The sequence below is a fragment of the Delphinapterus leucas genome, chromosome 13 (assembly GCF_059928025.1).
Source record: "Delphinapterus leucas isolate spDelLeu-1000000601 "Yukka" chromosome 13, BTC_Dleu_Yukka2, whole genome shotgun sequence".
Classification (NCBI taxonomy): domain Eukaryota; kingdom Metazoa; phylum Chordata; class Mammalia; order Artiodactyla; family Monodontidae; genus Delphinapterus; species Delphinapterus leucas.
Window position 1 is genome coordinate 8775746 of NC_143141.1, and position 24372 is coordinate 8800117.

The following is a 24372-nucleotide window of genomic DNA, read 5'->3' on the forward strand; positions in this document are numbered from 1 at the left end:
CATCTCTCCTATCAGCCAGAGCACGGGCTCATCTCGGTCACCTTCTGCGCGCCTGAGGCCTTCACGCTGCTCTTCCACCTCACGGCCCGAGGAGCCCAGGCCTCGGCCACACGCATGGCATCCACTTCCTACACCCGCACCCCCTGGTCAAGGTAAGCCTGGCGCGTGACGCTCGGGAAGATCACCCACGCCTCGCGGCGTCCAGCTCAACAGCTCGGTTTAGCGCTCTCTCCCGCCCCCTCTGATCCACAGCCCACCCTGCACCCTCCGCTCTCCGATTTCCAGCAGGCTCCGAGCGCTGGTGCTGACTTTGCCCCAGGGCCAGGCCCAGACCCGTCAGCTCTGGTCACCTGCACGCAGCCTGCGCCTGCCCGGCCCCTCCCCTCGGCTCCTGCCCCCAAGGCCCCGCCCCTCACCGTGAGCTCCGCAAGGCCCGCCCCACCCCGCCCACCTCCCAAGTTCCTGCTCAGCGCGGTCAACTCCGTGCAGCCCCTTGAGCCTTTCTGACACTGACGACCTCTCCCGGGCTTCACGCTTTGTGACCTTCAACCTACCGACCAGGGCCTGTAAAGGGCAGCCGAGCCCCAGCGTCCAGGAGGGCCGCCGCCTGGGGCGCTGCTCTCCAGGTGCATTTCCATCCGCTGTCATTTTACAGGGACAGGACCACGGCTCGGGTGCCTCGTCACCCACCCAGCTCAGTCACACACACACAGAGCAACACAGGGCCCGTAAGGCAGCTCCTCCCGCCCCGCAAAAGCAGATCGGATGCTGGATGTTTTCTGTGGTCCCGTTTTGACTTTCTTTTTTTTTTTTTTTAACCTAGGAAGCGTCAGACGGCAGTACAAGGACAACAAACACCCTCCAAGAACTTACTGTTTCTTGGTCTCTTCAAATTTGTGCAGCTTTTTGCGGAGACCTCCTGACTTAAAGCCTTGGCAGTGTGCTGCTGGCGCTCCGATGGTGACAATGTCGTAGTTCTGATCTGAATGACAGAAAGCTCTCCTCCATTACTCTGGGCTCAGGCCTGTGGACGAGCCAGCTACAGGGATACGTGCACAACTCTGGGATCCCCCGCCAGCCCACTTCCAAGCAGCCTGTGGTTCCCTCAGTCGCACAGCCCGGGCTGCCCGAGGGCCTCTGGAGCCAAGCACCATCATCTCGGCTACGAGGGTCCTGTCTCAGGGGAGAGTCACACAGGGCAGAGGGCAACTACCCAGCGACTCAGCTCGCATCCCTCCTTCAGAAGGATGACCTGTGGGCAATTCTGCCGCAGCAACACAAAGGGAATCTGGAGGGGGGACAAACGAGGGGGAGGGGTCTGAGCTCTCCACAGAGGCCTTCCGGAGGCCCTTGGGCTGTGCCTTTGCCGAGCGCCCAGCAGCAGCACACACAGGGCAGGCTGGGGCAGATGTGGGGCAGCTCAGGGAGAAAAGAAGTGAGATGTGATCGAGCGAGACGGTTACCTGATCCTCCATCGTCCTGAACTCTCATCCTCTGTATGTGTAAGTTTGTGGGAACAAATTCTAACTTTTTATCTGCTTTCAAACTGCTTGCCTTGAACGAGGGACCTGAGGAATGGAATGTGAGAAAATAAAGATGGTCAGCCCGTATCCCCCATTCATGAACGGTGGGTGGAGAAGGGACAGTTTGAGGGTGCTGCTGCGGGTATGCAGGTGTGTGTCAGCAGTGGCCTCAGAAACTCTGAGCTGCCCGTGAGCACACTTCCTTCCCAGACGATGGGGGTGAAAGGTTGAGGGAGAGCAGCTCCCGGCCAGGAGACTGGTTCAGGGTCCTAGGTGGTGAAAGGGGCCTGGTGGATCCACCCTCGGAGGCTCAGGAGCGACGCTGGGCCTTCCCATCGGCAGCTCTCAACCGACAGGTCTGACACAGGGACAGGATTCTGTGCAGCACGATGTCAGCACCACTATAAAAAGCAAGTGGGCCCGTGCCAGGAAGTGCCTGTTCCAACTGTAGAGCCTGCCGGCATCCAAGATCTAAACAACTGGTGTGACGGGAGCAACACTTCTCAATTCTGAAAAGTGATGAGAAGGTCTGCTCATCGCCCCAGGTCTATCAGATGAGCAAACGCTACACAGCCTCGATTCTGGCCTCCGGAAAACACGCTAACATGTCCCCTTGCACATCCTGGGGTGGGGCTCAGGAGTTTGGACCATGTTTTCTACCAAATATTCACAATCTTATTTCTATAATTAGAATACTAAACTAATTAAGTAAAGAACTACTTGCCTAGAAAAAGAGACTATAAATTACACTAACAATCAGGAGAAATAAACATTCCACCTAGTGAAAAAAGACAAATTTATGTTGCCAGTATGCAAAACGCAGACCAGCCACTGTCCGCTTTGCACTTTGCCACGGGAGATGGTTCTCTAGCTACTGACGGGGTAGCCCATGGACCCCCGGCACTGGCATCCTGGGAGCCTGTTATAAATGCAGAATCCCAGACCTGCTGTTCACGAGACTCTCTGGAGACTTAGAAGCACACTGACATCTCAGAAGCTCTGCTCTAGAAGAATCATGGTGGGGGCGTTTCAGACTTTCCCAGGTAACAAGCATCCAGCACGGGCAGGTCCCTAGGTCCCTTCAGGCAAACACTACCATTTGTCTTAGAAATACACTTAGATCTGTTCTTCAGATTCAAACCAAACCCAGGGCACCATCATCTTGTCATCACTCCTGTAAACCTGGATGCTTCTCAGCCAAGTTTAGGAACGGGTTCCTCTGTGCTGTCCCCACATTAAGGGGTTACGATTTTCTTTAAAAGCTGAAATTCTATTATAAAGAGGGGAAGGAGGGAAGAATCTGAAGATAGAGAATAAAGTAATAGAAAACCAAAAAAGTCCCTCCATTTGGAACCAAAAGGGAATGAGTTAAGCATAGTCTTCTAAACCTACCCTGAAAATGTTTTGAAAATCAAGTGGCATCTTTCAAGAAGAAAAGATGTGTCTATATTTCACTTTCACTTTTGAGTCTTAAAATGGAGAGCTCCATTCAGACAATTCATATGTAAATATAAGGACCGCTAAACAGTTAAACCGGGAAATCTAGAAAACCCTGCCTTGCTTTGTCTCAAGGCAAACGGCCTGCATCCTTTTGGCCATTTCACTGATGCTAGACCAAGATGAAGAAATAAAATGAACCAACAGCCTGTGACTTTGTCTTTCCTGAATTTCATCCTACAGCGGTTGTTTTGGCAGATGACACCATGGAAGGAACTTTCGATGCAATTCACACATTTGTCTTCTCAATTAAGATCTGAAAACTCCATATTTGAGAGAACTCACACCTACATGAGAATCTATTTTTAAAAATCCATTAGAGTGTCTGTCAGTGGGAATGACCCTGGGTTCCAGATTTCCAGCTGGGAAAATGAGAGCGGGTGAGCCATGGTGGGGTTGAGAGCGGGCACCCACCTTTGTACTGATGGAGGTCGGTCAGGTTCTCCTGGTACGTGAGGATGATGGTCTGGTACTGAGTGACGATCTGGCGCCGGAGGCTCTCCCAGCAAGGGGACAGTTCCCCCAGCTCCTCCAGTTCACACACTCTGCAAGAAGACACACGCATCAGGCCATGGCGCCGGCTCCCTCCCAGCAGAGGCTCAGGAGTCCTGACCAGCCAGGAGGACAGATGGATGTGGACGCGTCATGCCCAGGGAAGGCCCTGCGAGTCTGGAGGGGCAGCAGCAGGGCAGGACAGCAGACAGCTCCAAGAGCGGCTGTAAAAAAGGCAGACCACTGACCACGTGGAAACTGCACAGACAGGCTTTTCATAGGAACTCAGTCAAATGTTCAGGGAAAACTAAGTGAAGGAGTGAAGAGGGGAGTGGCTCCACCACAGCACCCTGGCGACCTTGCATGTGTCCAGAGGCCACAGGGGCGTGAAGGCTTGAACTGCAGCCTGAGTCTGACCCTCCCGGAGCACAGGAGGACTGGAGCCTGAGGGCAACTGCTACAGGCTCTCCCCACCCGTCCATCCCCCCAACGCGGGGCTGTCACCACCTCCTGGATTCTGGGAGGCAGGGCTTTCTGCCCTCACCAGAGCAGAGCTGCAGAATATAAAGCTGTCCCGCGAGCCGGGCTGCTCAGCAACGGGGGTCCCGTGGCTCCTGCTGCGGCCACCAGGCCCCTTATGTTTCACTTTCATCCTATTCGGGTCCGGGACAAGGACCCTGGGAAGATGACAGCTTTAGCTATCGTTCCCTTTACTACCTGTGTAAGTAATGAACTGTCTAGATCTAAAAGTGCATAGAGAAGAAGACGACGGAAAAAAAGAATTTGTTATATCCACAAAAATGAAAGCTGTTTAAGAACTGAAATATAAACTTCTTAGCTCAGCCGGAAGTAAGAGCTACATAATCAGAATAATGAACACAAAAAATGGATTCAAAAAAGAAGGATAACCATTTTAGGAAACTTAGGAAACTGGGGGGGAAGGTACAAAAGACCCAAAATCCTCTTCATAGGAAATCAGCAGTTAATCTCTGAAGTTGATTAATTAAGAGAGCACGCTATACATAAATCTAGAAATATAGCAGAAAACACTAAAACGGCTAAAAGTGGTTGTTTCTTGGGAAGGAGATCAGAAAGTTGAGAATCCCAAGACTTATGCTTTTCGTTAAAAACCTTTTTGCGCTCTTTGGCGTTTTACACTATGCGCGTTTTCCTCTAAGGGGGGGAAAAAGCTAAGTTTATAGAAGTGTTTAGGAATCTACTAAATTTTCTAAAGTTAAAAAAAAATTTTAAAGCTGTGCCATTTTATCATTATTATTATTACTAATCAATAAGATTAATGTAAAAGAACCCTCGGTGCAGGCAAGGCTGGGTGGGACCAATGTCCCCGTGGGTTGCCGGCTGAGTGGCCCCACTGGCCTTGGGTCTGCAACCGAGCCTGTCTGCCTCAGCCGCTGCGAGCCCTTCTCTCTCCGTGTCTCTGCCCGTGTGTCACGTGGCTCCTCCTTGTGCTTCGGGTGTCAGCTTAGTGTCACCGTCTCTCAGAGGCCTGCCCCGGTCACCCTCCTCCTTCTCACGGCCCCTTTTAAGTTCTGCACACCAGTGACCCGTCTGGGCCCCGTGTGGCCCAAGTTCTGTTACTGACTGTCTCCCACGGTCCATCTCGCTCATCAAGACCCCCGCCTCCCCACCACAGTGAGCAGAACACTGGCCATGTGGTTGGTGTGAGAAACAACAAAACCCTCCAAACCGACACAATGAATGAATGAACTCTTCCGAGTTATAGTGCACCAAACAGTGGGAAATTATGCGTAACTAAAAATTTAGTGAAACTGAAGATATATAGAAAAGTAGATGGTAGCTATGTAAATATATTACAAATATGGAAAAGCTGAAAGGAAGTTTTAAAAAATTAACTCTATAAAATATACACAGGGCTTCCCTGGTGGCGCAGTGGTCAAGAATCCGCCTGCCAACACAGAGGACACGGGTTCAAGCCCTGGTCCGGGAAGATCCCACGTGCCGCGGAGCAACTAAGCCCGTGCGCCACGACTACTGAGCCCGCGAGCCACAACTACTGAGCCTGCACTCTAGAGCCCACGAGCCACAACTACGAAGCCCACGTGCCACAACTACTGAAGCCTGCACACCTAGAGCCCGTGCTCTGCAACAAGAGAAGCCACCGCAACGAGAAGCCTGCACACTGCAACGAAAAGAAGTCCCCCGCTCGCCGCAACTAGAGAAAGCCCGCGCACAGCAACAAAAACCCAACACAGCCAAAAATAAATAAATAAGTTCATCTAAAAAAATAAAAAATAAATAAAATATACACATATAGGGGGATAAAGCAGCTCATTGCATTATTCTTCCCCTTTTTCTCTAAGTTCAAATTTTTTTTCAAGATAGAAAAATTAAAAAATAGCTGTATTAAAACAGTAGGATCTGGCTGCACTGTTTTCCTTCATGCAGCTGCTGTGTTGCATCTACGATTAACACTGCTGGATGGCAAGGAGCAGAGATGACTCTTAGGTGGACGGGAGACGTACTCTGCAGTGCCCGGACCTCCTCGCAGGCTGCTCCCCGCCTCAGGACCAGTGAAGCAGGCCCCGGGCCGAGAGACACAGAGCATCAGTGTCCTGATGGGTCATCCTTAGCCCTCTGGAGCCCGGACCGTAGGAAACCGTGACCCAGGCAGCCGCAACCAGAGAGGGACCAGCTAGTCTAACTTTCTCAAGGCTGGAGGGGAGGCGAGGGGACCCGTGCTCAGCAGGGGCACAGCTGGCGTGTCGGGCACGCTGTCTCGTGACGTCCTCGCACAGAAACCCCGGGACACAGATGAGCAAACTGAGCCCAGGCCGCGCAGCAGGCAGGCGGCGGACGCCGGGCGTGCGGCCCATCTGAGGCCAGTGCTCACCCACCCCGTCCATGGGCCTTCCAGACGGGAGGGGCAGATGACAGGGGGCCTCACCTGGCCGCGTCCTCCTCCAGCAGGAGCTTCACAAACTGCCGGGGCACGTGCAGGGACAGCATGCTCTCTGCCATCTGCTCCAGGATCCGCAGGTGGTTGCCCTCGGTGGTCGGGAACCGGTACATGCGGCAGATGGCACCGCCGAACACTGAGGCGGGAGGGCGGCGGGCCGCGGTGAGCAGGCGCAGGCCGCCGCGGGGCCCCCTCCCCCCCGGCCTCCGGGTCTCCTTCCTGCTCATCTCCAGGGAGTTAAAACACTTAAAGCCACACCCACGGAGTGACCGAGCCCGAACGCCCCTGCCCTGTGACATGCGGTCTCATCATACCAGACCGTGTCACCAGCTCCAAGGTGCTAGGACTGGGGCGGGGAGGCTGCCGGTCACCGAGCCCGACGCCATCGAGACACAGCAAAAGGAAGCAGGAGCCTCCTCCCCGGAGGGTCACGAGGTCCCGACATGCTGCCACAAAGGCACGCTGATGTGCAGAGAGAGGTGGCGATGGGCATGCACAGCCGTGACAACCAGAGCGGGTGGGGAAGCAGGCCGCGGACCCGCGTGGACACTCACGAGTGGCAAGGGCACCGACAGAGGAAGCTGCTTACCCGATTTCAGTAAAGTGTCTTTTCGCAACGAAGCGTATTTGGATCGGATTCCCAAGGCCTCGGTCAAGCTCTCGTCAACAGGCAGAACCATCTAAAAACATGTACAGAAAAGCATGAGAAAACTGTGACTGACTCCAGAGCACATCACGTCATAAAAGAACCCTTGAAACTAACATCCACCATCAACTCTACGAGGAACGCACAGCCACAGACCAGTGAGGCCCCCTCCCGGGACTCTGGACATACTCCGCCCACACAGTCTTCTAGAAATGCACAACTTTCGACCGAGTCACTTCCCCTTGTCTTTGAGTGTTCTGACGTGTAGGATGAAAGAGCAGTGGTAGACAAGGCCCAGGAGTATTTCCACAGCTGACGTTCAGGTTCATTTGGGGTAAAATGAGAGATCTCTGTATTTTACAATGACTACCAGCGTTTGGGCTCTGAAATTAGAACTGTCGTTTGAGAGTGTCTGGGTGAGCGGCTGTGCATCAGAGAGGGTGACACGGTCGGTGGGGGGGCCGGGCACAGGTGTGAGACGGGGCCCAGGCGGCTGCGAGGCAGAGGAGCATCTGGGAGAGGAAGACCGTGACCAGCCCTCAGGGTGACCTGGGTCTCACTCCACACCCACGAGCCACCTCTGCCCTCCCGACTGACTGCAGCTCGCACTCTGGAGAGACGCCGGCGTGGCCTGGGGCTAGGGGCAGGGGACCGCTTCTCTCTACTTGGAGAAGTGCCTGGGGGGACTGGCGCGCCCGGCAGAGCCCGGCCTTCCCCTCCCCACAGCTCACTGGCAAAGTGCGTCGGGACAGTCCTCGACTCCTCACGGAGAGGAGCAAAGTGGTGTGCTCACCCTCCCGTTGACGGTGTCCAGAGACCGGGTCACGGGGGGCCGCTGGTCTGACTTCTCCTCCATCTGCCAGCCCATCACGGTGATGTTGCCCACACGGTCGCTCTCCGCAGACCTGCAAGCGGCAACGCGCTTCGGTAAACAGCGCCGTGACTGCGCTTCGTTTTCTGCTTCAACACAAAGCACAGCTTCCTGGATGGTCAAGGGCTCCTGGGGGTGCCAGGATGGGGTGAGCTGGTGGGTCAAGCAGCAGTTACCGTGTGCACAGGCTCCGGGGGAGGCAGGCGAGGAGATGGGGGCACAGAAGAGGGCTGTGTCTGAGAGGAGACGATACCCCAGAGATGGGTGGCGTGCCCGGTGAAGCGGGGGTCGGGGGTAGCCAATGCCCGCTCGGGAGGCTGGCGCCCATCAGCCCTGGGCTGACCCCGCCCCGGAGTGTGGTGCGGACACACCTTGCAATCGGGACTGGAGAGCACCTTCTTCTGGCACTAGACCCCTTTTCTACTCATTCCCACCCCACCCTCAAGCTCTGATTAGCCTCAAGGCCTAGGCCGGGACCCCAAGTAAGCTGAGGTCACCCAGGATTTCCCAAAGCCTCTGAATCCTTCATGGTATAGCTGACACCACTCTAGCCCTGGTCTGCTTTACTGCTAAGACCCCTCAGGGTGGCTGCTGGCTGCCTGGGCCCATCTGATTCATCCAGGGAAGCCCCAGTGAATCCTTGATTCATTCAGAGATACCCTGAAGCCTCTGGCTTTTTTATCTAAGCTGTGGGGCTTAGCCAGGTTCTAAATTTTTATGTGGTCACATGCATCCACTGACCATTTCCTCTGTGACTCACTCTCATGGTTCTCGTGCCTGGAAAAGTCCCTTCCCACGCTCTCTATTCGATGGTCATCTCTAGCTCCTTTTAAAAAGGATGATGGGGCTTCCCTGGTGGCACAGTGGTTAAGAATCCGCCTGCCAGTGCGGGGGACACAGGTTCGATCCCTGGTCCGGGAAGATCCCACATGCCGCGGAGCAACTGAGTCCGTGCGTTACAACTACGGAGCCTGCGTTCTAGAACCTGCAAGCCACAACTACTGAGTCCCCGTGCCACAGCTACTGAAGCCCGAGTGCCTAGAGCCCATGCTCCGCAACAAGAGAAGCCACCACAATGAGAAGCCCGCTTGCCGCAACCAGAGGAAAGCCCATGCGCAGCAACAAAGACCCAACGCAGCCAAAAACTAAAAAATAAAAAGTGCAGGCTCTAGAATCAGACAGCCTGGATTTGTACGTGGGCTCTGATAGTTCTTAGCTGGATAACACTGAGCAAGTTAATTAACCTCTCTGGACCTCAGGTTCCTAATATCTTCTCCTAGGGTTGTCGTATTAGGCGAGGTCATACAGGAGAACACACAGTAAGAGCTTAATAAATGACTATAAAATGTAAGGAGGATGCCCACGTCTTACATTTAACCCTACTCCAACTAGAATCAGCTCTGGCGTATGACGTACCTGGGTGTTCTTCTCTAACGGCCCCTCCCCCACGCGACCCTGATTTTTCTCCCCGAGACCCCCTCCTCGTCCTGAGTCAAGCTCTCCACATACACAGCAGGGTGAGCCCTGCCCAACGCCTTCAACTCCGTCATCTCCATATCTTCAAAATGTCGCACTACTAGCAGGGAATTCATCTTCTGTGTCAAAATCTTCTTTGCTATTTGGGACTATTTCCCCAATTTTTACATTATTTTGAAAAAAAAAAAAAAGAACACTGTGTCAGGGTGGGAACTGCCCCTAAAATGAATCTGGGAAGGACCAATACCTTGACCCCAACATAGTGGGGTCCCCACCCCGCGCCTCCCTCCCCACATTCCTTCCTTCCACAAATATTTATTGAGCAGCAGGCACTGTTCTAGGTCTTGGGATACGAGCAAAACCATGGAACATCCCTGTCCTCTGGGAGATCTTATTAGGGAGGGGACAGATAACAGCAAAGTATGTTTGGTATTATTAGATGTATACCTAGGTTTTCCTTTGGGTCTGCATACTTCCTATGAACACTGCACATTTCCATTCCGTGACAGGCCCTCCGACAGGCTTTTTTTCTCTCTCCTCAATGACAACCAAGTCCCCGCCCAGAAACTGGCCTCTAGGGACACGGTGCTCTCTCAGTACAGGAAGTAGGGCCTTTCCCCATCTGTCCCTGGACCTCATAATTCCAGATCCTTGCAAAGGGACAAAATTTAATACCAACCTTAGTGTTAAATACAACCTATGACGCCTGTCCTGGAGCAGATCTTTGACGACAAATGTTCCAGAGCCCAGCAAGTACATCTGAGGAAGAAGGGGAGACAGCATTAGTGCACCTGCTTTGCCTCTGCTCCAACTGCCAGGCCCTGGGGAGTCCAGCTGGCTGGTTCTCTCAACACATCTGACCTCATCTCAGTAGCCCAATGGGGAGGCTCATAAAGACGTTCCCAAAGACAAGTACGTTTGGACATTAATTTGTGAGCCAGAAGTGAAGTCAATCTCGTGTTCACCTCTCAAATGATTACATAACTTTACAAAAAGGGAAGAATATCCCGCAAACCACAACATGGTACTTAACTGTTCCCTGAGATCTATCCTTGACATCATACACGGAGAGCTTGATCTGTGTCATCTGATTGATGAGGGAGTCTTGAAAGAAGGCGATACTGCTTAGAAATATAGGATCGTTGGTTCCCTAGAATAGAACAACAACAAAAAAAGAATCAGAATACAGAGTTGGATTTTTTGAACTGGTTGCTTCTGAAATACACCAACATTCTCAGAAGGAGAAACTAACGTTCTTACCAACTTGGATCAACACAAATGCGAATGGGGCTTACATGGACGCATATAACCAAAGCACTGTTTTCCAAAAAGGACAAAGTTTTCTGGGCCCAGATACAACAAACAGACCACCACACAAACTGGGCCCACGGGCTCATTCTAAGGGTTCCTCCCTCAGCGGGAAGGATTTTCTAAAACTGAGTTGAACGTCCACACGTATTCTTAGTCTTACAACTCCAGATGAGTTATGTATTTGGACCTACCACTGTGGGTTATTCCTTTAAGATGTACAAAGGCAGATGGAAGAGGATATGAATGGCCAGAGCTGGTTATTTCCAGAATCCTGGGTTTGGAATAATTACGGTCCGGCTTTCTTAGGGCTATCCTTTTCTGAGGACTAGCTGCTAGTGTCTCAATCGTAGGTAGCTACTTCCTGGCAGCCCGGCCTTGCCCCGCAAAGCGCCATTACATCAGACTCTCTTCCTCAGGCGGTGGTTAGCAATCTCAGCCAAACAGTTAGCGGCTCCTGTCTGTACCTGCAGCTCCAGCTCCAGTGTCTCAGCACCTGCTGGACAGTGCCCACCCCAGGTGCCCTGCTGGGGCCACAGCCCCATCCAACCTGTCCCTCCATCCGCTGGTTCGGACCCTCTCACTCTCTGGCCAAGGAGGCTGCGGACCCGGGCACCTGCTTTGGTGCCTTCTTCTCATTTGTTCTCAACCACCCAGCATCGATGCACCCCCGCCAGTTCCACCTCCAGAGCCTCCCTCTCATGCCCCCTTCTTTCCACTCCTCTCTGCTGCCAGTCGGGCCCCACAGCACTGTCACTCCCCCAGCGACCTCCGACTCGGGGCCTCCCTGAAACACACCTGCGGACAAGGCTGCCCCGCCCGGCCAGACCCCCCTTTCCCCGCACTCCTGCTCTGCCTCTGCACACACTGGACAGGATCAAGTTACTCTCCAAACCCACACAACGAGCTGGATGGACGGGACCTCGTCCTCCGCATACCGTCCTCTTCTCTCTGCTCTAACAGAGACCACACTCTGCTCTGTCTGCATGAGCCACGTTCATTTCCGCCTCCTCACCCACAGGATGGTAGACTCCTTGAGGGCAGGGGCGGGGCCTCAAGGGTCTTTGCATCATCCACAGCACCCAGCACTAGGCTTCATACATAGGCAGTGCTCGACAAATGCCGAGAAAACAGGATTGTTGGCTTGAACTTGGAAATACATTTCTAAGAGAATGAAAAAGTGTCTTGTCTTCCAAAATGTGAAACTGGGAGAGAAGGGGAAATACAATTTGTTTGGTGGAGAGTGCCAGGGAGGAGATACTTCACACCTAGAGGCTCACGTCACCAACAAAATCCAACAGGAGCTCACACCAGCCACCTCCTACACTTAGTTTCATAACTTACATGATGTGCTCAATTATCTGAAGAAATTTTGTAAACTTCCCCAGGCGAACACGTATCATTTCGTTTAACGTAAAAAGTAAACACATAGCACACATCTCAAAAGAATATAAAAATAAAAACCAATAAAAATAAAGGTATAGCCTAGTAAGAGGGTTGGTTAAGGGTTAACACTCTCCAAACTCTGATTAATGAGCACGACTGTCCAAAAGTAGCAGCCAACTGGAGGTGACGAGGAAGAATCGGGTCTTACCTCTTAAAAGGCAATCAACCTTAGGGGACCCACTGTTCAAAAACAGCCTGTCAACAGACAATCAATAATAACTGTAAAGGATATGGCGAATAAAAATGCCACCCGCGTGAGTAAGTGAGATGAAAGATACCAATGCACTGAAAAGCCATGGCAGAACAGTGACGATCCACAGGAATGTAGCTGCAGCCACAGGTGCTCAGGCCACTGAACAGCCCTCCCACCGGGATCAGAAACACTGTCATGGAGCCGCCGGAGGCCAGGGGCCAGCAGCACCCACCTCAATGATCTCCGTCTGCGCGTGTTTCGTCCAGAACGCCTGGGGTGGGGTGGTCACGCTCACTGCTACGAAGCTATTTGGTTTTCGATCTAGCGACGGCGTGTGCAGCTCACTGCAAGCTACCGAATTAAAACAGTAGAAATAAAATAAATGCAATTAAAATTAAAACAGAAAATCTTTAAAATCAGGCTCTAGTTAGTCCTCTGTTCCAAATGCACCCAAAGAAAGAGAGGTAAATGCACTCAAAGGGATGAGATGATCACACTGTCAGTTGTCACAGGGAGGTGAGTTTTCAGATTACAAGCAATCCCTTCTCATTCCTCCCCGCCTTCCCCAGCCCCCAGGACAGCAACGCAGGCACTGCCAATGGAAGGCTCTCTACGTCCACGGAGTGGATGACATAGGAAGGGTCTGACCCATAAAGTCTGACCTTAATAACTAATTGGAGCTAGGCAGCCACAGAGTTGATGAAATCAAGACCCAGCTACACACACCCGCATCCAGGACTTCCGCAGCCGTAGCTTATGGTGTCCCCAGATCTGTGTGTGATGTATGTTGGGAGCAAACTAAAATTCTGTGGCAAAGTAAACAAAGCTTTTTTTTTTTTTTAAGGAAGTCATTGCTCATTCTCCTTATGAGACTTATATCAAATGTAAGATTACTAAACATGTCACTTTTCAGAACAAAAGGTGCCTGTAGAACTGTTTCAGTTAGAAAATGTACTCAGCATTTTGAAAGACTCAGATAACTATCACAGAAGGGGCCCGCAGGAAAAATGATCACACGTCTTTCAATCTGACAGGCTATATGTTGTAAAATGCATTATGAGAGGAAAAAAGGCCCACTGCCATTAGTCTATGATATGCCACTGATTGTAAGACACTTTCTGATTAAAGATATACTAAAAGATGAAAAAATACCCACCTTGTAACTGGTGAAACATATGGCAAATCACCCAACACTCATAAAAAGAATTGGCTTTTCTGGAGGGGCACTGAACACGCCCCACAGTGTTGCAAGCCTTTGGTTAATTCCCAGAGTTCGGAAACAATTGATTTTTTTAAAAAATTTTATAATTTTTATACAATTTCTAAAGGTTACTTTCCATTTACACTTATTACAAAATATTGGCTATATTTCCCGTGTTGTACTATACACCCTTGAGCCTATCTTACACCCAGTGGTTTGTACCTTCTACTCCCCCCACCCCTGTATTGCCCCTTCCAGCTCTCCCTACTGGTAACCACCAGTTTGTTCTCTATATCTGTAAGTCTACTTCTTTTTTGTTATATTCGCTAGTTTGTCGTATTTTTTTAGATCCCACATATAAGTGATATCATACAGTATTTGTCTTTCTCTGACTTATTTCACTTAGCATAATACCCTCCAAGTCCATCCATGTTGCCGCAAAAGACAAAATTTCATCCCTTTTTATGGTTGAGTAATATTCCATTGTATCTGTGTATATACCGCACCTTCTTTATCCATTCATCTGTCGATGGGCACTCAGGTTGTTTCAATATCTTGACAATTGAAACAATTGATTTTGACCATGTTTTCACTGCCTTTATGAAGGAGAGGATTTTTTAGAGGTCTTTATTCCTGCCCTCATCATTCTCATTGATTTTTAAAATGCTCACTAGTGATTTAAAATTCAGAAACTGATTTTTGCTTCTTCAAATTAATTTACTTCTGAAAATTAATCTCTTTGTATTATCTTCTCAAACGTCTTCATGGATTTGCATTACTTATTGGAATATAATAAAATACCATGACCTTGGGTTTTCAGTTCAATGAGTTTTGACAATCATATGCACCCATGTAACCCTCATCAAAACAAGATACCTTTTCCCATCAGACGAGAAAGTTCCCCCCATACTTCCCAGTCAATTCCCCTACCTCTGCAACCACTTTCTGATTTTTATCACTTTCGTCCATTCTTGAATTTCACATAAATGGAACATTTTTAAGATCCCTCTGTATTGTTTATATACCAATAATTCATTCTTCTTTTTAAAAATTGATGAATTATATTCCATTGTATGAATGTACCAACATTTACTTATCAGTCCCGCTGTTAATAGACATTCGGGTTGTTTCCAGTTTGGAACTATTATAAATAAAGGTGCTATAAACATTCTTACATCTTTTTGTGAACATGTTTTCTTTCCTTTGCCTAAGTACCTAGGAGTGGAATTTCTAGCTTACAGTAGAGGATACACTTAGTTTTGTAAGAAGCTGACAGTTTTCTAAAGTGGCTGTATCACTTTACAATCCCACCAGCAATTTACATGAGTTCCAGTTGCTCTGCATCCCACCAACAGTTGGTGGGGCTCGTCTTTATTTTAGTTGTTCTAATGGGCGTGTTTTAATGTGCACTTCTGTGATGACTCATGATGTTAAGCATCTTTTCACCATGTGTTTATTGTTCATTGTTATGACTTCTTTCGTCAACAGTCTGCTCAAGTCTTTTGCTCATTTTTAAATTGAGTTGATTTTTTTTTTTTTATCAACTTGTAAGCATTTTATTCTGGATCTGTCCTTTGTCAGGTATATGTGCTGTGAATATTTTTTTTCCCAGTCTGTGGTTTACTTATTCATTTGTTTAAAGATTTCTACAGTTTTTTTTTTTATTTTAGATTTTTAATTTTAGAGAACGGCAGGCAGAAAAATGTCCCTCCCCCTAAAAAGTATCCACGTTCTAATCCCGGGAACCTGTGAATATATGATAATAATAGGCAAAAGAAGACTTCATAGATGTGATTAAGGTCATGGAATCTTGACATGAAAAGATTATTCTGGATTATCTGGGTGGGCTTAGTCTAATCACATGAGCTCTTAAAAGTACAAGTGGAAGGTGGGAGGGTGAGTTAGAAAGATGTGACAATAAAAAAAAAGAGAGAGAGGAGAGATTCTAAGCATGAAAGGCACTCAACCTGCCACTGCTGGCTTCGAAGATGGAGGAAGGGGCCACAGCCACAGAATGTGAGTGGCCCTTATAAGTTGAGAACAGGCCTCAACCTGGTAGCTAGCAAAGAAATGGGGACCTCAGTCCTAAAACCACAAGTAACTCATTCTGCCAACAACTTGAATGAACAAGGAAACACATTCTCCCCTAGAGCCCCCAGAAAGGACCGCATCCATGCTGAAGCTTTCATTTTGGTGTTATAAGATTCTAAGCAGAGACCCAGCTGAGCCCTCTGGGTTTCTGACCTAAGGGAACTGTAAGATAATAAATTTGCGTTGTTTTAAGGTGCTATGTTATGGTCATTTGTTATGGCAGCAATAGCAAACTAAAACACAGAGTTAGTACTTTCTGCCAAGAAAGCTCTGCCTACCCTCAAGTTGTGCTTGTGAGTTATTTATTTTCTTCCAGAAGCCTTAAGGTTTTATCATTTTCTAAAAATTCTATTCTCTTTCTTCTACTATGTCTGCCTCAACAGAAATCAGGGATTTGACTGTTCCATTTGCTCTCCCTCCTTTAAGCTACCCCCACCGGTGACCCTGGTCCGGTCTCTCTCGGCCTGCCCTCTCATCGTGTGAGGTTAGAACATCCGAGTCTTTCAAGCGCGAGTGATGGCAGGTAGGTTCAGACACAGCAGGTGGCCCAAGGCTGGAAAGACTGATTATCAGCTTAAGGGCGGATGGGCCAACTGCCACCATCAGAACACACCTCCCCACGGGTGACATTCTCTCCTGGCCTCGTCCCCACCCAGCCTGTCTAAATCTCACGCAAGGTTTAATTCCTAGCTCAGTTCCACGGCTTCCACGAAGCTTTCTCTCTGCAGCCCACAGTCACGTCTCCTTCCGTTTATCACTTACATGTCACTCCTCTGGCATATTTCCATAGAAACCATTAATCTCTGATATGTGGGTCTTGTCTCTCCAACCAGAGCATCTGTAGTCCCAGCTGAATAAATGCTATTGACGTAAACCGGTAAAACATATTTCGAGTGCATATCGTCTGACTCAGCAATTCTATATCCAAGAGTTTATCCTAGGGAAATAATCAGCAAAATATATGAAAGATCCATGTACAAGTACGTTAACTGTGCTGGTGTGTTTATAATGGCAAATTGGAAAGACCTAGATGTCCAGCAACAGGAGACTGGTTGAAATGAATATGGCACAGCCATACACTAGATTCTATGTAGGCATCTAAAATGATGAGGTGGCAGATCCACGTTTATTAAAATGAAAAGATGCCAGTGATATTTCGCTACGTGAAAAAAAAAATCACGTTAAGAACACTAGGATGACATTTCTGTAAATAATTCCATCACCTCCACAACTAAAAATCATCAAAAATTTCTGTATAGTCCTGTGTGGGTGTATAAAAATATCTGGAAGGATATATACCAAAATGCCAACTGTGATTCTCTCTCTCTGATAGGGTTTACATTTTCTCTATTAAAGTTTTTAAATGAGTACTTTTTAATTTTAAACTTCTATTTTTAAGATAAAATATTTGACCATTCAATTATCTGACTCCTACTCATCTCTTTTTTTTAATTGTGGCAAAATTCATTTAACATAAAATTCACCCTCACTTTTTTAAGCTGTTTCTTCCTCCATCTGTCTCATTAATATGACTACATTACCGCCCTTGACTTGCCAGATTCAGAAATGTCCTGATTTCTAGATTTCTATTATAGCGGTGAAGATTTTTAACTTAATTACATCAACTCTCATTCTCTCTCTAAACTCAGTTTAGCTCAACTTTTTTGTTACATCCATGTTCTGCATTATTAAAGCTAAGCGAATGCTATTCATTATGGGATTTCTTTTACTTCTCTCCTGTGTTGGACTCTGTTTCCTGGATCTTCTTTTTTCTCAGTTTATTCCTTCTTTTCGGTGGAGCACATCCTCCACTAACTTCTAGAGAAAGGATGTGGGGAAAGTAAATTTATTTGAGACTCTGTATCCTGAAACAAATGTCTTTCTACCTTCTCACTGATCGATAATCTGGTTGAGCAGAGAACTGCAGGTTGGAGATATTTCCCCACTCATATTAACAATGTGGCCCCACTGTCTTCAAGCTTCCAATGTCCCCAAGAATCTCCAGGCCAGTTCCATCCCCTGGAGAGAACCAGTTGGTTTTTTCCTCTCTGGAAGTTTTTAGGATCTTCATTTTATTCCCAGTGCTCTGAAGTTTCAGCGTGACCTGCCTTGTTACGCGATCTGTGGTTCCGAGAGATGCTTGTATTATTTCTTGTTAATTTTCTCCCTTACCTTCTTTCCTATTTTCTCTTCTAAATGTTGAGCCTCCTGAATTTGCTAATTTTCCACTTCCCTCCCATTTTCTAGTTTGCTCTTAAATTTTTACTTTCTGGGATAATTCCTCAAATATCTTCCAACCTTTATTGAATTTTAAAATGCTCTGTTACATTTTAAATTTCTCAGACTGTACATGCTCTTCAGTTGTTGTTTTTCTTCATAGTTTCCTGGGTTTTTTTATGGATACACCATCTTCTCTTGAGGATACACATTATAATTTCTTTGACGTTTTCTTCTTTCTTCAATGTCTCTGTTTCTTCCACGTTCCATTTTTTTCTGTCTTTCATGTTGTGGGCCTTCCACAAAGGTCTAGTGATCTACGCTTTCATTTTGTTTTAAATCACCTCTGAGGTATAATTTGTACGCAAAATGCACCCATTTTAAGTACAGCACTCAGTGAGTTTTGATCAGCATACACACCCATAGACCCACCACAAATGTCCAGACACAGAGCGTCTCCATCACCCCAAAGGGCTCCCTGTGCCTCTTTCCAGTCAGTCCTCACTCCCAGATAACCATTAAACTGTTTTCTCTCGCTACAGATTCATCCTTCCGAGTTTCACATAAATGGAATTACACAAAACACGGCCTCTTATTACGGCTTCTTTCACTTTGCACGGTGCTTTTGAGATGCACCCATGGCGTGTGTGTACCAGTGATTGGTCCTTTTCCCTGCTGAGCAGCTGTCTGTTGTATGCATGTAACATAGTTAATCTTCCTGCTGATGGACGTTGTTTCCAGTGCTGGATGTTACAGATAAAGCTGCAATCAACATGCATGCACCAATCTCTGCGAGCACAAATAAAAGTCCATTTGTTTCTAAGTATGTGGTATCAGGAGGCTGAGGTGTATGGTGGGCTCCGCGGGCTCCGTGACAGTGAATGGGGGGCCGGCCGGCCTACTGTGGCTGGGTTCCAGGCCAGCATCTCTGTGTCTCTTTGGGGGTGGTGGCGAGTGGGTGGTTTACCTTCTCCAGAGACAGCCTCCATCCTGGAGGAATAAGCCCAACAGAATTTAGGACGAGAGGAAGAAGGGTAGGGAGGGTGAGGTGGGTGCGTGCCACTCGGCAGACTTCCACGGACAAGGGGAGAGGGACACTAAAGAGTGTCGGGCCTTGGAGCAGAACCTTCTGCGATGAGCCACACTGCCCGACCCCGGAGCCAGTACAGCCCACGGCAGTGGTTGGCACAGTCTCTCATCTGATGCTCGTGAGAGGGACAGCATCAGGGGTCAGCTCCTCCGTGCGTGGAGCTGGGATCCGAGCGCTAGAGAGCTAAATGCAACCCCACAGGGCCTTATGGTCGCGGGCGGACAACGCTGGCCCTAAGCCCCGTTTCCTCACCCCTCCCTGCCCCTCCCAGGGGGTAGGACAGGGGAGGGGAGGCTGTCTTTGCGGCTCTGGGTGGGCTTACCTCCCACCCCTCCCCACTGCCGGCCGGCAGGGAGCACGTGCTGAGGAGACACGAGCCCTGCAGGCAGGCAGGCAGCCCCCCGAGGTTCCCTCCCACCCACAGGAGGTTCCCACCAGCCTCGGAGCTTCATGTCCTCAGAAGCACTTGAGCAGCAGCGGTGGCAGCAGCAAGATCTCTGAGACAGACTCCTGCCAGTCGTGGAGTGTTTGTTTTTGTTTTTAAGCAACGTCTATTTTAAGACAAGAAAGTTTAAAAGACACCTACCTAAGCTGAATTCTAAAATGGGCTCATCTGGATCCTGTATACTTCCTGGATAAAAAAGAAATGACAGAAAAAAAAAATCACCCTTAATAAACTTTTCCCTGCTTTCAGATTGGATGCAAGAAGCTCAACACACTGGTGGCAATCATTTCACAATATGTGTAAATTAAACCCTCAAGCTGTACATCTTAAACTTGCAGTGACACATGTCAACTACTTCTCAATAACACTGGGGAGAAAAACCCAGCGCTCTGCTTTCTTCTCCCTCACAAACTGTTATATGAGATGATTTCTTTGTTTTCTAAACATTTTATTTTGAGATTCCTAAGAAGCCTCTGACCCCGAGACCAAACCCCCTCCCACTTGGGTCTGTACACTCACAACACAAAGGGCTTTTATTATGGTCTGGGCACTTGCCAGACAGGCACTGTGGACATTCCCACGTTATCTATTGGCAAATGAGTCCTGGAGGTGCCCGCGCAAACTGGAAAACTGATGGCGGGCAGGTTCCAGTGGAAGAGGGCTGACTTCCCCCTATTCCAGTTCAAGCAGAGGGATGCCAGGCCTGGCCCTCCCAGCGCTGCCACAGTATGGGACCCGCGGGTAGGCCCAGTGAGGCTCACCTGCCAGAGAGAGGCCAAGCATGTCGGCTGCCACATCGATGGTAGAAGCCCGCTGCATCGCACGGGCCCTGGTGCCATGGCGAGGGCTGTGCTCTCTTGCTGTCATGATGTCATTGGTGACGATGTGCTTCCTGTTCCTGGGTCAGACCACGCCTGATTCCCCGGGAAGCGCTGTCACCAAGCCCTAGTCCCCTAAGGTGGCAGTAGTCCTGAGAAATAAAAACAAACACTGTTTTTTTAAAAAACAAACAACAACAACAAAAAAAAACAGGGACGGTGACGAAGAGACACTGTGCTCTCATGGAGAGACCACATTGACCTACATGGACAAGATGCAGCAAAGCCAGGGTCCTCTGGCAGTTGGGGAGCCAGGACGGAGAGTCCGATGAGCTATGCCCCATCTAGTCACTGGGGAGCCAGGACGGAGAGTCCGACGAGCTACGCCCCGTCTAGTCACCTCCTCTGTACTCACACACACACCAGCACGGTCTGTCCGTGGGATCCCGTAAAGAAATCATGTTCTCTTCAACAGAGACATGCCCCATTAAATGATGGCTTAGATCTAATCATAAACTATGGCCTTTGATATTTTCTTCTTTGCTTTATTATGTTTTTCCACTGGCAAGTCTCAGAGACTCTTCACAATCATAAATCAGCTCACTACCATCTCTGTTAGAAAGACAAGAGACGCAAGAAGAGGTCTGGCACCCACTGGCCAGGACAGTACAGCCAAACAGTGGAGACCAAAGGCATGTCTCCAACCTTGCTCTCTCCCTCCCAGGGGTACAGGAACTTCACGTGTGTCGGACTCAGGCTTTCTTTCCCACAAAACGCGACAATCTACGCCTCAGTGGATAGTGCTGTGCTGTGGATACGGAGGTCTCTGGGCAAAGGGCCGCTGCAGGCTGAGCCACACAGATGCTCCGGCCCAGCACAGAACTCACCTTCTGCTCTGAGAAGTGGGTTATCCAGCAAGGAGTGAGTTTCACATATTCTTCTAACCCTATATGCTACAATCCCTGCTGTCTCCGGAAGGAACCAACCTTTAGGAGTTAAGATAATTAGACTAATAACCCCTCTCAAAGGTCCCCATATATCCAGACGCCCCTGTCTTCTCAAAGTGCATCAATGCCTTTACAGCTGAAGGGCCTGTGTTCCCACTCTTGGGTTAATTCACCCAGCAACTAACTTACTGGACATGTTCGTTCTTGGACCAGTAGAGACACGTGGCATTTCTTCACAGAAGCACATCCAAATCCATCATCTAAAAATAGAAAATTATAAACTTAACAAGCTAGTCAAACATGAAGTTCTCGAGAATGCTTATTATAATGTACTGATATATGTTATAATTTTAATGCCTAGAAATGTGGGGAAGCCAAGAGCTACTACATGTTCCTTTGAGCTTCACACCCCAATCTAACCTTTTGGCTCAAAAACAAAGGTTTTGCACAAAGCCCAGAAGGATGAGAAGCAGAAAGTGCCCATTCCTCTCCCCCGCCCTGGGGTGATCCAGGGGAAGTGGGGACAGGCCTAAAGGGCCTGCTGGGCAGCTGGGATGTGATTCAGGGAAAGGAGGAGATAAAGAGCCCGAGGCCCAGGCTTCCTGCTCAGAAACGTCAGGCCCTGGGAGAACCTGGGTGCCTCTGAGGCTCTGCTTTTTGGTGTCTAAGATGAAGGTGCTTGTACCCACCTCACGGGGCTGCAGTGGGAAGCAAATGTGCAAGAACGGGAGCGGGCTCTGCAAACCCCACCTAGCTCCCAGCCCACCGCTGCTGCCTGGCCCCTGCGCGCCTTCCCGCGGATCCCAACACCCAGGCTCCGACTCGGTCCAGCACTGCTGGGGGCGGTAGGGCAGAACGCAGGGCCCAGAGCGAGAGCATCTGAAACTTCCAGAGTCCGTGGTGGAGACGACAGGAGGATCAGTGTGCACAGCCCTCAGACAAACCCGACACCCCCTGCAGGCTGTGTTCCTACCCCTCCCACTGGGGCACCCAGGGGCCTTGGGCCTGGGCACCTCAGCAGAGAGGGCAGTAGCCTGGCTGGGGAGGCCCCGAAGAAATCACCAAGGGCAAGACTCACCAGTTTGCTGACATCAAAAGGCATACAAGTCAAAAATATGCAATGACAGTGGAACAGACCGGGAAAGTACTTGCAGTACTAATATCTGTATTTTACAATAATGTTTACACAACTTGACAAAAAAAACAACTCACTAAAAATGTAAGTGGCAAAAGGTATGAATTCATAAAAGAGGGATACATGTAGGAAATACTTTGGAAAAGTGACCAAACTCAATCATTATGAGGAAAGCAATGCTAAATACACCTTTAGTTACCTAAAGGAGGCGTCTAAAAGAGGTTTGTTCGTTCTTCTAATGAGAATGTGCTTTGCTGGCAGACCTAGGGGAAACTCTGTAGGGCTCTCCTATACTGTTGATAACATTTTAGAGAGGTTCGAGCATTTCAGAAACCAATTTGGCATTATTTATCAAAATCTGTAAACAATAACAAAATTCTGGCCAGTGGTCCAGAGATGCTAACTGTAGCATTGCTTGTAATGACAAACACTGGAACCAATCTAAATGCCCAGCTACAGATAAGTGCATTCTGGAACAGCTATAAGAAACACTACCACATGGCTGTTAAAATGATCATAATAAAGGCAACACACATAAGAAGTCCTTCAACCTCATTAGTCATCAGGACAATGCTAATTGTAACCATGAGATACCTCTGCGTACCCACTAGAATAGCTAAAATGAAACAGACAGTACCACGTGCTAGCAAAGATGTGGACAGAATAAATGGGGCCCCGATACACTGCTAGTGGAGTGTAAGATGGTGCAGCCATGCTGGAAAACTGGCAGTACCTACCCACACTGAACGTGACCTGGTATGTAACTCGGAGTGCAATTGCCAACAGAAACGCACACTTAGGGTCACCAAAAAAAAAAAAGCTGCAAGAACACTTAGAGCTGGGAACTCCCTGGTGGAATTCCAGTGGTTAGGACTTGGTACTTTCACTGCCAGGGCCCGGATTCAATCTCTGGTTGGGGAACTAAGACCCTGCAAGCCACATGGTGTGACCAAATAAAAAAATAAATCTAAAAAACAAAAAAAAACCCAACGCTTAAAGCAGTAATATAATATTCAAAAACTAGAAACAATCCAAGTGTCCATCAACAGTAGAATGGACAAAACAACACAGATGACTCTTAGGGACAATATCAAGGGGGAAACCCAGACCCACAAGAGCACGTTCTAGGCAATTCCACCTCTATGAGGTTCAGGCACTGGCCAAACGAGTCTGTGCTGTCAGAAGTCAGGACAGTGGTGTCTCTGAGGGGCAGGACTGACTGGGGAGGGTGGGAGGAGGCTTGCGGGCTCTGGTGTGGGCTGTCTCCTCGTGTGGGTGCTGCTTCCATGAGTCACTTCACCGTGGGGAAATGCACTGAGCTGTATATGAAATGATCTTTATACCCAATAAAAAGGCTGATTCCTTTAACAACTGTAATAAAGACAACACAGCATGAAAACGTGTTTATGTCAGTTCTGCATCTTATGTGTCTTTAATGAAATGTTCTACCTGTTCTCTGGTTAAAGCCGTTTAAAAAGATGGGACAGAGCCAGCAGGAGACCACACCAAGACGATGGCCACGTTTGGGGGCGTGACCGCGGGGAAACGTTGTCTTTCTCAGCTTACTGCCATCCTCCCGCGTCACTGAAAGCTGCCACCACGCTGGCCAGAGGTAGAGGCGGCACCCGGAGCATGACCTTTCCCTGCGTGTCCCCGGCATCCCCTCGCCCCGTCTGGCTGCCCTGCTCAGCTTGTTAGTGAGCTGCTGTCGCCCCCCCTTCACTCGGGACAGTGGAGACATGCCACCTAACAGAGGACAACATCTGTACCCCGACATCCCGCCAGCCCAAGGGAGGTTCCGCACCCGCCTGCCCTTGCAGGGTCCCCACCAGCCCATCCCTTCCCCTGGAGACTCTGGGGACAGAAATGCTTGAAGTGGAACATCTACAGGCTAATTTTACACGTAACAGAATTCACAGATCAGAGAAGCTTTTAGTTCACAAGGACCTTAGAAGCCACCTCATGGTTATTTGGGGGCATCTAATTAGGATCTGGGACTTAAGTCATCAGGACCCAGAACACGAAGCTGACTTGCACA

The 24372-nt window shown here is 49.0% G+C and overlaps 1 protein-coding gene across 11 annotated transcripts in view; it reads right to left on the reverse strand.

Annotated features, from left to right (window-relative positions):
- Nucleotides 1–20303, reverse strand: part of INPP4A (inositol polyphosphate-4-phosphatase type I A) — a 72515-nt gene extending 52212 nt beyond the window's left edge. For 9 of the 11 annotated variants that reach the window (XR_016395341.1, XR_016395342.1, XR_016395340.1 and 6 more), the window contains exons 1-11: nt 20196–20303; nt 19576–19620; nt 12623–12741; nt 10477–10593; nt 10123–10202; nt 7890–8001; nt 7040–7130; nt 6439–6586; nt 3435–3565; nt 1464–1568; nt 874–982 (exon numbers count right to left, since the gene is read on the reverse strand). Coding sequence is in view for 8 of the 11 variants with exons in the window: in XM_089922696.1 (XP_089778822.1) it covers nt 874–982; nt 1464–1568; nt 3435–3565; nt 6439–6586; nt 7040–7130; nt 7890–8001; nt 10123–10202; nt 10477–10593; nt 12623–12741; nt 19576–19620; nt 20196–20301 (1163 nt within the window). In the remaining 3 variants the exon portion in view is untranslated. Of the gene's footprint in view, nt 1–873; nt 983–1463; nt 1569–3434; nt 3566–6438; nt 6587–7039; nt 7131–7889; nt 8002–10122; nt 10203–10476; nt 10594–12622; nt 12742–16444; nt 16620–19575; nt 19621–20195 lie in introns of all 11 variants that reach the window. The other 2 variants (XM_089922697.1, XM_089922694.1) reach the window with 2 other exon arrangements.
- Between the last annotated feature and the right edge of the window lie 4069 nt (nt 20304–24372).